We start from the raw sequence: 16,442 nt of genomic DNA on the forward strand, positions 1-16,442 counted from the left end.
TCACTGATTATTATTAATTATTTTGCTTTTCCTTCCCAGCAATATTCACCCAGTGGCTTCCAACTGTGGCCAAATGACAATCATGGGGCACTATTATGACCTGTTGGTAATATTAGGCTCCAAATTATGTGACTGAAAAGCCTGAATAACCATTAACCAACATAGATAGACCAAAGTAATGACTGTTTCGCTAACACTAAAAGCATTTACGCTTCTTTTTAACCTTGTTGTCTTCCCAATCATAGTCCACAGGCCGACCTAGTGGAATGTTACCTGACCTACAAATCAGGTAACAGATACTCACCACCAAACTACTGTCCGATTTCCACAACAAGCATCCCTCGCAGAATAATGGAGCATGTCATATTATCTCACATAATGTACTTTCTCAACTCTGAAGATTTCTTTTGTCTATCACAGCACAGTCTCCGCAAAGGACTGTCTAGCGAAACTCGGTCATCTTCCTTCATGATTTGCATTGAAGACCTGAATTCTAACACAGAGTGAAGCAATTTTACTCGATTTCTCAAAACGCCCTTTGACAAAGTAGCTCATCAATGCTTGCTTGCTTCAAAAACTTTCACAATTGAACATTCATCCCAATCGCTTCAGAATTTCATCCTAAGAATTTCTGACTAATCACTTACAGTTAGTGCAAGTCAATATAACAATGCTTCTAAACCACTTCCTGTGACATTAAACATTCCACAAGGTTCTTTGTTAGGTCCCCCCCCTGTTCTTAATATAGAGGGTGTCCCTACTATCATGCATCAATATTTAAAAATATGTAAATGTCATGTAGCTGGACAGAACCAATTGTAATGTTGTTTGCCGTCACTTGGATATTCAAATTATTTTTTGCATTCTGCCTAATTACATAACTAGTCTTAAATAATTAACCATTTCTTAAATAATATAAGTAGATCAAAAGTGCCAATGAGAAAATTGTAGAGCAACAGGAACTCCCGACACAGCTTTCTGTTGCTCAATACGTGCTACATAAAAATGTTTTCGGAGCGTGAAAGCCCGCGAATAAATGCAAAGTGCCTCGAGTGGCAACTTTGCGTGTATTTGTGAGCTTATTGGGAGTTTTTCATGTTGCTCTACAATTTTCTCCTTGACACTTTTCATCTGGCCATAATATTTGAGACGTTTATTAATAAATTAAGATTAATTAGTTGGAATGCAAAAAATAATCTGAGTATCTCCAAGCGATGACAAACATTACCTTGATTCTGTTCAGCTAGATAGCATTTGCAGATTTTTGAATCTTGGTGCATGATAGTTGGGACACCCTGTATATGGGGTAATTTTGAGTTTTATGGAATTTTTGAAGATCGCCTGTGGCAGATAGCAGTATTCTTGTCTTTGAGCTGGATTACTCGAAGAGGCTGACATTATTACTAGCATGAGAAATCAACATATATTCAACTAACCAGAAATAAACTAATTAATCTTTTAATTAATTACTTTAGGCCCATATTGCAATTTACAAATTTAGCCAGTGAGTTTGCAAGTCGTATCCACTTGAATTATCACGATGACATCAGTTTCAAGATATTTCCCAAACTGGGATGAAACATGAGTATGGACATTCCAGTTACTTTTGTGCTTCAGTGCATGAAAGAGCATTTTGTTAAAAAGGCAAGTGAAACAACCGTGAACTTTACCGTAAGTTTGATGGCACATATCTTCAAATTAGTGTATTTCTCTTCAAAATTTGAAGAGAAATACTGGTGGGCATTGGGAGTCAAAATGTAACCAACATATATGATGTACTTCCTGAAAACCTGACAAATAAATGGATCGGAATAAGCAGTTTAGCTTCTTACAAGATTCAATTTGCACATAGCAGCAAATGGTTATAATGGAAAAAGAAAATGAACTGCTCTGAATGCTACACCCCAATTGCAACGATGTTAACACAACTGGCATTGCGACATTAGTATGAAACATTTTCGCGTGTTTGGGCCGTTTTTTTCTTCAGCAGGTTATAACTGATTGGGCTGATCGAACCTTTGGTTTCTTCAGAATGCAATATGTAAATCTTTATCTATACATTTAGTCCCGAGCACATGCTGTACAAATCCAATGCCACGAAGAACAATGTGTGGAAACTTCAAGTCTCTCTTTCGTTTTTGCATTTTCCCTGGCGTGCATGACTCCACTCGTTCATGGCAAAACTTACACTTCTAGAATAGTAATGTTTTAAGCCCATTAAACTTCGGTAATTTTCTTTTTAGTTTGCCTCTGAGCATTTATGAGCGTTATGACATACGGGTCATTCCCAATGTGAATTGCACTTACTCTGCACAGTGTTGTCTGTTTTACAAGCTGTTTATAAAGCAGACTCAATTGTAACAAACTTTCCTCACAGCGAACCCTTTTTTCATAGAGAGGTTCGCCATAGATAAGCTTGACTGCATTCTGTGGCCATGCTGCCCTACAAGTCCACAATTCATATGGCGGAACCTTACGCCCCCTACTCTCACCCCCAGTGTAGGGTAGCAAACAGGATTATCTTCTGGTTGACTTTCTTTCCGCCTTTCTTCTCTGCTTTCTTTTTCTCTACGCCTAATACATGATGCAAAACACATTTTGTTTGTCCCAAAGCTAGCTAATCATGTTGCCGAACATTTTCGTTGTGAAGCGATTGTCACGCTGTGGACTCTGGGATGATTAACGTTTTTCTGAATTTTGAGTGGGAGAAAAAAAAAAGTATTTTTCCAGGAAAATTCCGAGAAAAAAATAGAACTCCATTACAAATAGCTTATATTTATTATTTCAGCACTAAAACAGAATTATTCTTGGATACATGCGACGCGACAACTGAGAAAGAGTATCCAAGTCACTCTCGCTGGACACTACACATTAGTATCACTCCAGGCTATTCCCACATTCATATTCGAAGAAAAAACAGCGCTACAAAGACACGGACTAAAAGAACATGTACGATGGACAGGCGCTTGCCCAAATCAAGCTTCTGCTGTTCCACATTCAAATTTGATTGTACGTAGACGAGTTCTTGAATGCACTTACTTGTATGTTGCAAAGCTTGTTACGAACATTTCATATATTTTACATTACTGTTTGATCACAAAAACGTTGCTTTAATATTTATTGCTTCAGAAAAACTATGATCATTACAGTGCTGTGTCCGTGTGCCCCTAATAAAACCCTGGCGAAAGAAATAGACAAGTAATGCGAATCTTGCCCATAAAGATATTCATGTCTATTTGCGGTTCCAATAAACTCAAACTTCGAATTCACTGAAGATTCTACGGCTCTGAGAACGCATGCGACCTGCATTAGTCATAGGAGTGGCTTGTTAGGCTAGTGGGTACACCGGTATTACATGGTGGAATGCCACCAAATGGGGAAACCAAAAAAGAAACCATGAGGCAGAAACAGTGACAGGAAGGCTGCTGCATGGACCCTTCCTGTCCCTTCGTTTCTTTCTCGTGGTACTTTCTCGTCTCCCTGGTTTCTCGCATTCCACCATGTAACTGCATTAGTCACCTTATTGAAAATTTTAACATGCAAATGCTAGTCTCTTTCCATATATATAGAAAAATGTTTGAATTAAGAGTGCAAATTAATTACACCTTTGGATATTTTTTGCTTCCCTTCACACTCATTGCAAACACATAGACTGTGCATTAATTTTATCTGAGCGCATCGTTCACAATGAAGACAAATAGAAGCATTTCAAAGCTTTTTAACTCAAGATAGCTTTTTGGGCTGGTTGATACTTGAAGCCATGCACCGCATCACACATCAAACAAATGCAAAGAACACAGAACCTGACACCACGGGCGCTAAAATCACAGCCGAATATGGCAACATTCATGCCTTCAGGTAGCATGTGCAGGTTTATTGACCAGCTGCCTTCACCCCGAAATGTTCACGTACTGGTGACGCCTGTGGCATAAAAGGGATGTTCCACATCCGCCGCCAAGGCTTGCGAGTGGTGGCACTGGCTAAAACTCCCAAGGTCAGTTCTAGTAGTGAAAACATAAATACCCAAGAAAGCGAATGGGAAAACAGCGCCGCCGTAGCTCAATTGGTTCGAGCATCGCACACGTAATGCGAAGACATGGGATCATTCCGCGCCTGCGGCAAGTTGTTTTTTGTATCCATTTTCATTGCCATTAATTTACCATTTCTTTAATTAGCAAGTACAAGCAATTTTTCCTATGCTGTCCGTGGTGTCTTCGTTGGCTTCTTTAATTGATTAAAATCGGGCCCCTCGGTTAACCCCCTTCTCGTTTAGCCAATTTATTGGTCTCTTAAGAACGCGAGGAACTGCACAATAAACCTTATCAGGTTTAACACAGCAAAGAATAAAAATTTTAAAAATGCATCTCGTTTCCAAATACACACAAAAGTATCACTGAGGCTCGATAGTGCAGTGCCCATGGTGTCCGGTCTTGTGTTCTATTTGCACTGCTATGGGTTCATCAGTGGATATTTACGGGGTGTCAAACACACAAACAAAAATAACTTAACAATAAGCATGATTCAGGCAGTTTTTACAAGCTGAGCTCACCTAACAGCATTTTCTCCTACTGGCACTTACCAAATAAGTGCATGGCGTGTTGAATCCTGAAAACAGAACTATATATACACCATAATACTCTACCAGATGCTTTGGTTTAGTTGGATTTAGCACTCCTGGCCACTGCACATCCCACCGCTTTCTCAAGTCCCTGGTACACTTGATTCTGAAGCTCGTGTCACTTTTTCTTCTTGACAAATTTGTGGTCTTCAGTTTTCAGCATTGTTACTTGGAAGCCGTTGCAATGGCATTTGTACCAGAGCGTCGGCATGGTTAGCCATGCATTGCAACTTGACGAAGCCAGCGCAGAGATCAATATTGGCTGACGGAGAAGAAAGCCTGCTGACCCCACCATATAGCTATCGAGCATGTGGCTGACACCCTGGACATTATTAAGCAGTGTGACAGAGATGGGAAGAAAGCGCATGCTTGTAGTCGATAGATCTCGTGGCAATCGGCACACCTGGCCAGGTGACTGGAATCGACTGCTTGTCACGTGAACGGTCATGTGTTTGAATGCTTTTTCCCAGATTCGTCTTTTTTTTTTTTTTACTACGCTTCAAGATTGTCATGGGGCACTCCCTCCGAAGATACGTTGACAACATTCTTGTCATTTTAAATTTAGACACACACATTTAAATTTGGTGGCTATGTCAGTCATAGTTCTTAGCAAGTGTTCTTCCTCACTGAAGTTCACGTTTGAGCTCCAGCAGGCCTATTTCATTGTTTTTAGACCTTCTGTAATGAACGTGCATCACATCTACTTGACTTACATGCCAAGATCAAAGAAAGTTATTCTACCCTTTGATTCCTCAGATTAGAAACCGATCAAAAGGGGAATCGCAAGATCATGTTTCAGGTCTGCTATTTCGAAGTCCTTCCCGCACAGGATAACGGAAAAATTCAGTCACCAAGTAGACGGGTTGCAGCAGTCTGGTTTCCTACAACCACTCCTCCAAGATCCCACAGAAAGGCTGCTTAATCAGCTGCGCAGAGAGCCTGTGATAGAAGTTGTAGGTACCCCGCAGAAGAGGTGCTTCTTCGAGGTTGTACCATATGTGCACAAGGTTTCGCACAACTTAAGGAAAGTCGCAGGGAAGTATTGAGTGGATCTTGTTTTATGCATCATGCGAGTTGGCACAATTATGCAAATGCATCATGGGTAGTCAGGAAATACTGTACGCCAAAACACGAGTATCAGTATATCCCATGTACTACTTGTGTACAGAATTCCTTTAAGCTGCAGTTGTGTTTACTTTGGACAGAACGGTCAGTGCCTTAATGAACGGCTGTGGCAGCACTTAAAGTGTGTGAAATCAGGGTCAATCTTGCTCTGCACTGCAAAAGTTGAGGTTGCCATCTGCGGTTGAATGCGGAAATTGTAGGCCATAGAAATTAGAACGAAATTAGAACACAAAATTAGAATGTGCTTCTGGAAGTGGTATTAATAGAAAGTTCTGGATATGTGCAATAACATCACTTTTGTGGCACTTTTAAACAAAGTGCATTGCATGCGTAGCCACAGCTAAGCTGGTCCACTAGCTTTGTTTTTATGCAAGTTGTGCACAGTTGACAGAGTACACATACTTCTCATGTATCATATTTTATGAAGAGATTATGCATGCATTTTTAGCAACTTATGCCCCTTCTCCTTGTTTTTCCTGATGCTGTTTGTTGCTAGTTTTGGGGTGTCTTGGCACATGTGCGTTCTGCTGCAGCAAAATTTTTCTAATGAACTTTCAGTTGTCAGCAGCGCTTCTTCTGCATGTCTTGTCTGTTATTGTTGTCTTTTGCACTTCATTGTACTTATATAAATTTGATCTGCATCAGGTTTCGCTTTTATAAAGGCCCAGCATACTTTATAAAGCACACTATTATAATAGTTTCAAAGAATAAAGCGCATCTCATTAAACTTTGGCAGTGCAGTTGCAATGTGAAAAGATCACCTGGTACCAAAAATTAACAAAACTTAAATGGTACATTTTTCTTGCGTCTTATAGTGAGTTAAGGCATCTTAGAAAGGTTCCAAATTTTTTTTGCTGCATTGTTTGTGGAGTGCTACACAATTTACAAACTAGTGTGTGCACCAATTTTTTGCTTTTGCTTGAAACTGTATGGCAAATAAAAAAGGGGGGCATAAAGAGTGAGGTTTGCACTTCTTTCTTTAAGTAAAATGCTTCCAACTTGTAAAATTACTTGAGGACCATCTCCATGAACTTTCTGCAAAAATGTGTCGCTAATCTCCATTAATAATAAAAGCATTCAATGTGGACTAGGAATTTGGCTCTGCTTCACTTTCAATGGCATAAATAATTACCATGGTCGACGGCGTACTTATCCAGATTGTAAAGCAACAAACTTCATAGTGGGCGGTCCTGATTGCAATAATACACACGCATCCTGGGCATTATCACAATACGGGGCTATTTAGAAGCTATCACAAGGCTAACAGAGTTTAATTTTATCAATTGTAACACTGGTAGAAAGGGTGAAAAAATCATATGAAAGTGCAAGGACTACAGCTTCAGGTTAGGGATTTTTAAGTTTATTTGCATCATCCACAACCAGTAATAATCAGTCAGGCAGGCAAGCTTTGTAAACTGCTGGTTCAGTTTCTTCCATTCTTCCTGTGCACCACGCCATTTCCTTGGTCAGAATTCATGTTCTTCCACATGTGAGTTGTTTAAATTGCTTGCATCTGCCCAACACATTTCTATACTTTCTTCCGTTTTCTGACGGCTTCTACTTCATCCTTCATGTGCAATAAGAAAACATTTTTAACAGCCAAAATGTTCACAAAATCACTTGTGCGTTGAATGATCTCGGTGGATGGTGATCGCAGGCCATGTAGTGTGGTTTGGTTTGACATGCCCACCAATACCTTTGCAGGCATTTTCGCTATGCCCTGTAGCTGTGAAAAGCCACTTGGTCATTTTAAGCTCACTGCATTACAACTCGTGCAGTTGGAAGCGACACTTAAAATGGGTGGATGCTCCACTGCTCACGTGTTGGGTTTAAATTGGAGCATAATCCTCAATGTTCGCATTGATTTTTTTTTAGAGCCATGCAAACATGTGGAGTCGTGGCACACGTCATCACCAATCAGGGCATAGTTCCATGTCAATTTTCTTATCATAGCACTATGGCAGTGTCATTTGATGCGCCTAAAAATGCTCTAAGAATGCTCCAATGACAAGCATCATTGTTTCCTTGTTGGTCCCAAGCTAAATGGCTCAGTTCTTATTTATGCTGTTGGGATTACCACAGGCTATGCTCATGAATATTGCAGCCCTGCCCAAAGCGTTATTGTGTGCATACCATACAAGCACGTAAAATACTCGAGTTGCATCTTTTCTTATACTACCATCAAAATTGGTTTTAAATCCCACTATTTCCACCTTGTCCTTTAAAGAACATTTGCAGCGTTTTGCACTGCTAACTAAATTCAAATTGCCTTAATTCCATGTGAAAGGTGGTATAGATGTGGAGTAAAAGGGTTAACATGTAGAAAACTGTTCTCTATATTGCGCAACTTTAAAGTTTGCAACGCTTTGCGATTCGATAACGAGATCTTTGCACCTTGTCTCAGTTAGGGTTTTTTGCGTGTGAAAACAAATGCATTGTAAAGGTAGTTGCAGTTCTGTGGTGCGGAAAGATATTTATGCCTAACAAAAGTTTAAATGAAAATGAATATTCGGGACCTAGTTTGTGACATTCTTCTGAACATGCCCAGCTGGCTCATTCACTGCTGTGGCGTCACTGCGCTTTCCTACTAGGCTGGTGCATCGTTCATGTACACATGAGCATTTCAGATAGCAGATGCAATTAGAGAGAGAGAGAGAATAAACGTTTATTACATAAATGAAGCTTTGGAGAGGCATCATTTCAGAATGCCTCGAGCCGCGTCCTGGGCCCTCTCAATGAGCCACTGCTGATCCTCGAGGTCAGGGCTGGACAATGCTCTCTCCCAAAGTTTGTTGGTTTGATATAGAACAATGCCAGAATTAGGTTCCCCCAATTAATCTTAAAAAACTTGCTGTACACGCTCTTGCGTTCCTACACTGTAAGAAAAGTTTACACCCTTTGGAGTGCTCCTTCTGCCATGCAACGATAATCGTCATCTGCCTTGATGCATTTCCCTTCTTGAAAACGCCGTGCTCGCTACTTTCCTGTCGGGAATGCTATCAAGCTGATAATGCGCACGCCATTCGTTACTGGAAAGTACCGGGCTCGCAGCATTAAAGAAAGGAAACACATCACGGCAGATGACGATTATTGTTGTGTAGCAGAAGGGGCACTCCAAAGGGCGTAAACTTTTCTTTGAGTGTACTACCTCAACATACCATAGTAGGAATATGGATACACCCGCCCTGAAAACTCGAGCTCAAATTATTTTGTGGCTATGAGGCAAAAAGACAATGTTGAGTCACTGTACAAAAAGGGTGAGTTCAGAATTCAGTGTGATCTTTATTTTATTATTAGAACAAGATTGGGATGGCCATACATGAGCCTTTTTTTAAAATAGGCTCAATTTCCTCACTTAATATACAAGGCAACAAGTTTTTGCAGTACTAGATTTACCATTCCTGGGTGGGTATTGAATAAAATGTTTTTAAAAAATGATGTTATCTTAAAACATCCCTAAAATGTTCCAATTTTCACCATTTTTGCATTTTGGGTTTCTATAGCTAAAATAAAGTGGTTGCACACTTCCTTTTTTTAACGAGAAGCCTTTTGCAGATTTGTTAGAAATATTTTTCTGATTCATTGCTTTAGTTAAATTGGCCCCCCAAAACCCGTGGTTTCGGGATGTCGGCAGTTGCTAAAAAATTAAAATTTGGTATTTTTTTAAACATACTCTGAGTGACGCAAGAACTTCCCATGGACCAATAGTACTATTGTAGATTGAGAAAGAAAATTTTGGTGGGGTACAATGCATTAATTTTAGCGATAGACTTTAGAATTTCTAAAATCTGCAAGTCGTTAAAATGCTTTTTGACCTTAAGTGAAACAATCTTTTTCAAGAACTATGTGCCAAGTTTCACAAAACAATGGTTGATTCTTTTTTACCAAGATTTTCCCATCCAATATAAATATTTGGCTGAGAACTGCAAATAGTCGGGACAGCCCTTTGTCTCTCTTTATCAGAACACATGCACACGTAGGCACAGTTGGCTTTTTCATCCAGCCCTCTCAAGTGCAAACTGCACACTTGTTTCTAGATTGCAGCAAAACAAGAAAAAATCTGTCCACTGCTTTTTTTGACTGGCTAGGGATCAGGACAGAGCAGTAGAAGTGAAGATGAAGACAATGCAGGTTTTTTCAACATTTATTTCCAAAGATTGTGAGCAACGACACCATTTTAAACATGAAAAATAGAAACAAAACCCTTTTTATGAACTGTACCTGAGAAATGCTTCATAAAGTGGTACGGGAGGAGAGCTGTGTGCTCACTTTCCACAAGCTAGCTACAGTTTTGCTAAATGCAGACCGTTACACTACTTTAAGGCATGTGCACATGCACAAAAAAGCCACACCACCAACCAGCGTTTTTGATGGCAGCCACTTTTGATCCCGCCACCACTTGGCAATGCGTTTGCTGCCTGATGCCACGGCCAAGGTTTTATAAAGTGTCATAAAGTGCCGTCATTCAGTTGAAACTGTCTATACGAGCCATATTTTCGTAATGAATGCATCTCACCGTGCTCTTCGTGCACCCGCGACCTGCTACTCTCTTAGTGGTGTCATGTATCTAGCTGTGTCCAAAAAATTATCACTTTTACTGAAGTGTGAATTGCCTTGCTGAAACATACCAGCCAATCTCCTTAGCAATACCTGCAGCCCTACTAATCCCTTTAGCCTCATGACTTTCACAGAAGTCTCGGCACATGCAACCACACAAATTAAATGGTAACAGCTGCTGACACTTTATTGCGAGTGCTTGCAGCCTTCCATGTTCACTGCCTTGGGTGTAAAAGATGGTCCAATTAAAACCATTTTTACAAAATTAACCTCTAAAAGCACTTGTTTCAATGATAATTGGTTGGTATGAATTCAAGTGACTAGTGTATGAACCCAAGTGGACAGGGAAAATTAATTTTGCTGTAGTTTACAACAATGTGGTTTGCACATTGTAATTTTGTTCACTGCAGCACTTTGCACACTTAGTAGAGGAAAAACCGGTGTTGCAGCTGTTCAGTCAGTGGTGCAGTGCCATTGCTCCACTTGAAAGGGTCAGTCACAATATATCTAACACAGTCACAACATTCATGAGAAAAAAGCGCTACAAAATTTTGGGCAATACTCATCTACAATTATTATACAAGTATACGAATAGCATTCTTTTGAGAGGGAAATGAATAGAGTGCGAGACAGTTGTTAAGCCTCAATGGTTTATTTCTCAGCCCGCGTGCTGAAGACAATGACGCTGGCCATGATGATGAATATATACATATGAAGAAGATGAAGGGGTAAAATAATGCTCACACAATTTCCCCCGCGCGTGGAAGCGGTCAACCTGGCCGCTGGTTATGGCGGGAAATTTAACGCCGTATGAAAGGCTTTAAACGCGAAACATGCACAATCTCTGTGGTACGGCAGCGGCCGTCCAAAGGCGGAACAACTGGAGTGACACGATAGTTAACTGGCGAGGTCTGTTCCCGAACAATGTAGGGCCCGATAAAACGAGCCTGAAATTTCTCGCACAATCCAGGAGCGCGAACTGGGGTTCACAGTAACACTTCTTCTCCTGGGTGGAAGGAAATGACGCGGTGAGATGCAGCATAGCGAATTTTACGGTCTTGTTGACTGGCGTCGGTGTTGAGGCGGGCACGTTCACGACACCAGGCAATGTGCCAAACGAACTGCTCACACACTGATGTGGACGAAGGCACGGGGACACCGAAGAAAGAAACGTCAAGGATAGTGAGCGGTTGGCGACCGTACACAAGGAAAAAGGGCGAGTACCCCGTAGTGCGTTGGACGGCCGTGTTGTATGCGAAAGTGACGAATGAGAGAAATTTTAAATAATTTTTTATTGAAGAGCACCAGCATTAAGCAGACATTTTTAGACTGAACTATCTTCGGTATCGGCTTATCAAAATGGTGAGATATAAAGCAGGAAGAAAAACTGGTCTGACAATGCTAAGAATGCTATTCACCTTACCAGGACACACACGAAATCCGAGAACAGCTCAGCGCTGTTCCGTATATCCACATCCAGTTTCTTTTTAAGTGGACGCAAACTATTCTCAAATGGCACAGTTTGTAAGGTTATCTCAGCTCACCATACTGAGCGCACGAAGCCTTGGTATATGTGATAATCTTTTCGTAAAAACCACGCTACTATCACAACTTTAGAGCACTCTTAAAATGCACACGATTGCACATACAACAAATTGAACACTGGCTCTGCACGCAGCGAGGATTCTAGAAAATGAAGTCTTCTTGCACAACATAAAAAAATGGGAAAACATTGCAATGCTGTATCCGTAGAGGGCACACTAACCCTGCTGTCCCTCTGTGCTCATTTTGATACTTACCATAACTTTTGCTTGAACAAGCAATACAAGAGACGTAACTCAGGCATGAGGGTACAGCCAAAGAGGGTTCAGCTCTACGTCGCCATTGCACCAGTCCCACACCTGCGTATTAAAATTAGCTAGAAAGCACTTTCGTTTCGTGCAAAATAAATTGGATTGAGGTATGGTCTGCATAGCCACTACGGTCAGCAACTCTAGGCTGGCTGGGCGCCAATCATGAAAGTCGTCTGCATAGACATAAAGGGCGAAGGCATTCGCAATAGACGCGCCCACGCGAGCTGCTGACGAGGTTGCTGCAGCTTTCGCGAATGGCGGCAAAACAAGAAAATCCTACGCAAACAAGCACACCAGCGCTCTTCGCCACGTGGACAGGACAGGCCAGTGTCTGCCCATCATCGCCGAGTTGTTTGCAGGCTGCGGAAAAGAAACAGTGAGCGAGCAAGCAGAATCACAAATGCTTGAGCACAGTGCACCTACTCGACCAAGCAGTATCAAATTATCAGCTAGCACACAATTTTGTTTGCAACGATCGGTTTCATAGCAACTCTTTTTGATCAGTTGTCCAGAAGATTAAGATGTACAATTCAGTACAACTTTTTAAAATCTTAATGTTTTGTAACAGCAGTACAATTGAGCCCAATACATCAAAATACACCGTGTGATAGTCCTGTTTTAGTAGAAAGATAAAAAGAAAAGGTGTAACAGATGAATCTTTTTCTTCATTGCTCATTATTTTAACATGGCGGCCACTAGGTCGAGCAGCCATTGAAGTCCATTCACTAACAAAGATTGGTTTGTTAAATTTTCAATTACAGGATTTAGAACATACATTGTAAGGCTAGTATTGGAAGTCAACTATGCAGAAAGCAAAAGCGACTTAAGCAATTTGAAGTCTGTTGTCAAGATATTTGTGAATATCACTTTCCCACTGTGATACCGAAACTAGGTGCACGAACAGCACCGGAAAAACTGCCCACGTGATGCTTCCCACCTTGTTTGGTTTAGTCAAGTAAATGGATTGGCCACCTGTGCACATGCTATCATTTTACCTCCCGAAGATAAGTTTTTGACTTAGTGTCGCCTGCAGTACAAACACACGACGATGAATTGGATGCCTTATCATCGCAGCAAACTGCTCTACTTCATGACAGTGGTGAGAATGTGGGCACTGTTTGCATGCACTGTTTTGGCATGGGAGTGAAAGAAGGCTCATTTTTGTCTATGAATATCTCAACCAATGATGCTCCTAAAATTGCACACACTTTTGCTTCCTGCGCTGTCCTCTCAACACTACCTCTGCAATGCCGACGTTAAAACTAGCAATAAATGTGTTTATAAAAAAACATTGGTTAATTAGCAAATGCAGCAAGATGGTTACTTGACAATCAATTGTAGCCTGTGCTGAAAAAAAACAAACAGCAAAGAATGCATCCTCACATTGTTTAAATCCTTTTGTAAAAAAAATGTTTCCACTAAAGTATATTATGTATTGCTTGCAGGGCAGCTGGCCACCACCCCTGCTGGACGCAAACTAATAATGGAACACAGCTGCAATAAGCAACCAGCGCTGAAACTTCACATTCCAACAGTAGTGCCACAGCACAGACTGGCGAGTGGAGAATGGAGTTTCGTGCTCACATGCTCACGAGAATCACGTGCTGCAATTTCACGTTGCGGAATTTACCGCTCATCTTGAGGCACACGCGCCCAGCTCCTGACCCAACTGGACGGAGCTTAGCTGCAGGTATTGGGTTAGAGCCAATGTTGATACAGGCGTGTCTGTTAACCATTCAATAAGTTGTGCAATTTTCATAGCCTGTCTACTAGACAGCACGACCATACTTCATTTGCCCTTAAATTGCTTGGATTAATTGTTTGGATGCCACTCTGGCATCGAAACATTTCAAAATTTTAATATCCAAAATTTTTGTCCAGCCTTAAAATACTCAACCCTGTATAACAAGCTCAGGTTGTACCCTTCCAGCACCCCTTCCCTGGCCCTGCTCACAAGATTCAGATGCTTTCCTGCCAGTCACTCCTCCCAATTTTCTGCTACACCATGAGCAACAAAATGAGCTTGCTTTACAGCAGCTCTTGCTTCTGCCAGCAAAATTTCAAAACAGAACCAGTTCTATATAAAATAATTTAATTGCACCGAGTTCCATGATGATCTTGGTAACACCCAGCAGACTCAAAACCCCTCAAAAAGGAGAGATGACATCCTGAAGGTGCTGATGATTCTTTCCAGGTCTTAACGCAGACAATGAACTTCTCTGTGGTGATGAAGGTGCCATAATTTGTCTTGAAAACCTACCTTGTGACACCGGTTCTTTTTTTTTTTTTTTTGAAAAGGACTGTCTGCCCGTTACTCTGTCACAGAAGTGTAAACAAGAAAAAACAAATGCTGAAAAATACACTCCAAAATTTTTCAAAGGTCAAATAAATTCAAATCAGAGCTGACAAGTCACAGAAGACATGCAGCTAAAGAGACTTACGCTCACAATCTTCTTTTTGTGCCGTGCTCTTGAACATACTGGCTTCTTCACGCAGGGCTTCCCCTGCTATTCATATTCTACAAAAATTATCCCTTGCAATGGCTCTCTGCCATTCTCCAGACAATGCCTCACAATCCAAAGCATCATCACACAAATGCTATGGTCTTCCAGTTGGATACTTCAGATACGGTCTTGGTATAATGTCTTTATTGAATGCATGAAAGGCATATTACACAATCAGGAGGGGATCACAAAAGGGGAGACTGGTTGCACAGAGCTGCTATCACACATAGCTGACTGAAGGCAAGGAGTAATTCCCAATGTGTTTACCAGCAAAGGAAATTCAAACAAATGCACAATGTATGCAGTAACAAATGACATAACAAAATAAATGTAAGAAATGCTTTAAAAGATGATGAAAAGAAAGAACGAAACACAGTCAACCACGTCTGTCCCCAATTCATGCTTGATCCATGACAACCATGCCATCGTCGTCTTCATTAGGCGCCACCTCGTCCGAGCATTCATCCACCACCGCGAAGTCTCCATCCAGGACACATTCATCTGCGATTTTCATTTTTAAAGAAATAACACTTTTTAAAGTTGCGTACAAATCTGAACAAAGAAGTGCATAGGTTTACGCTTAGTTTGTATCCAATATTAATGCCTGTTTCTGACTAAATACAATAGCATACATAACAAAAATACAGAGCACGTGGTAGCAACCTTATAAGCAATGCACTATTCCTAACCTACCTATAGTAGCACAGATAAATATTATAAATCAGTACTGTAAGTATTAGCAATAAACTGATAACATATTGTTGCAATATAAAGTAATTGGTGAAGGTGAGCTACACAAAGTTTTAGCCTACCAATTTATCAATGTGAAATAACAGTGTTGTACTGCATTCAAGTTATTACTAGCTGCCAAACCCTCAATAGGGGATATTCAAATGCTTAATGATCTGGCAACACTGGCCGCACCAGCCATTTTCCCAGAGCTGCAGTTGCAAAGAGCCTGTATGGTGTGTGTTTACTCAGCAGCTTGGTGATTATCCACTATGTCACCATTCAGATCACTAAAATGAAACAAACTGCTTTATGAACCTGCGATTAATGAAGAGTGAACTTCATTGTTTTCATGTGATACAATGTTGCACATGTTCTCTCTCATTTGTGTCCCACGCACTGCTTTTGTGCTTCAGGTATTCGAAAGCATTGAAGACTTGTTTACAGGACACTGTTTACAGACCCTGTGGCTTCAAGCACAGGCAAAATCATGAGAAAACCCTGTAAACGCACAGTTAGGCACACTATATATTGCACTGTCTCAGTACAACAGCCAGGAAATGAAGTACACGATAATTAAATGCTACATGAAAGTACCAGAAACAAGCGCACACACTATCCAACTGTGTGCTGCTTGGTGAAGCAGCGACGGCTAGAAGTCAGAGTACGCGGGTCTTGTCTATTCTTATGACTTTGCTTAACTGCTATTAAGTGTAGAGCGACGTGCACTGATGCCGCACCCCATCTTCCATGGTTTCTCATATGGCAAAACCTGCTCTGATGGACTTTACTGAGCTTTCACAACATTTGAGTGAATAAATGGCATTATTAATTACCCAGCTGCACGCTTATGCAAAAATGTCAAAGCGCTTTTGTTCACATTTCTTTCAGTAGAAATCAAAATAAAACTTTTGTTGACGTGCTGTCTTTTAAGAAGTTTCCTTTATTTTTACTTCTTTTAGAAAATATTTAAAGGTGTTTCTCATTCTATTTCCCAAACTATGTTTTGAGCTCGAAGTGTATAAAACCGCAGTGCCTTCACATAAAAGGTCAAAC

The 16,442-nt window shown here is 40.7% G+C and overlaps 1 protein-coding gene across 2 annotated transcripts in view; it reads right to left on the reverse strand.

The window, feature by feature from the left end:
- Nucleotides 1–14,783: 14,783 nt before the first annotated feature.
- LOC142564539 (uncharacterized) overlaps nucleotides 14,784–16,442 on the reverse strand; it is a 91,566-nt gene continuing 89,907 nt past the window's right edge. For both annotated transcript variants that reach the window (XM_075675563.1, XM_075675562.1), the window contains exon 14: nucleotides 14,784–15,158. In XM_075675563.1, the coding sequence (XP_075531678.1) occupies nucleotides 15,055–15,158 (104 nt within the window). In that variant the 3' untranslated portion in view covers nucleotides 14,784–15,054. The remainder of the gene's footprint in view (nucleotides 15,159–16,442) is intronic.

This window comes from Dermacentor variabilis, chromosome 11 (genome assembly GCF_050947875.1).
Source record: "Dermacentor variabilis isolate Ectoservices chromosome 11, ASM5094787v1, whole genome shotgun sequence".
Taxonomy (NCBI): domain Eukaryota; kingdom Metazoa; phylum Arthropoda; class Arachnida; order Ixodida; family Ixodidae; genus Dermacentor; species Dermacentor variabilis.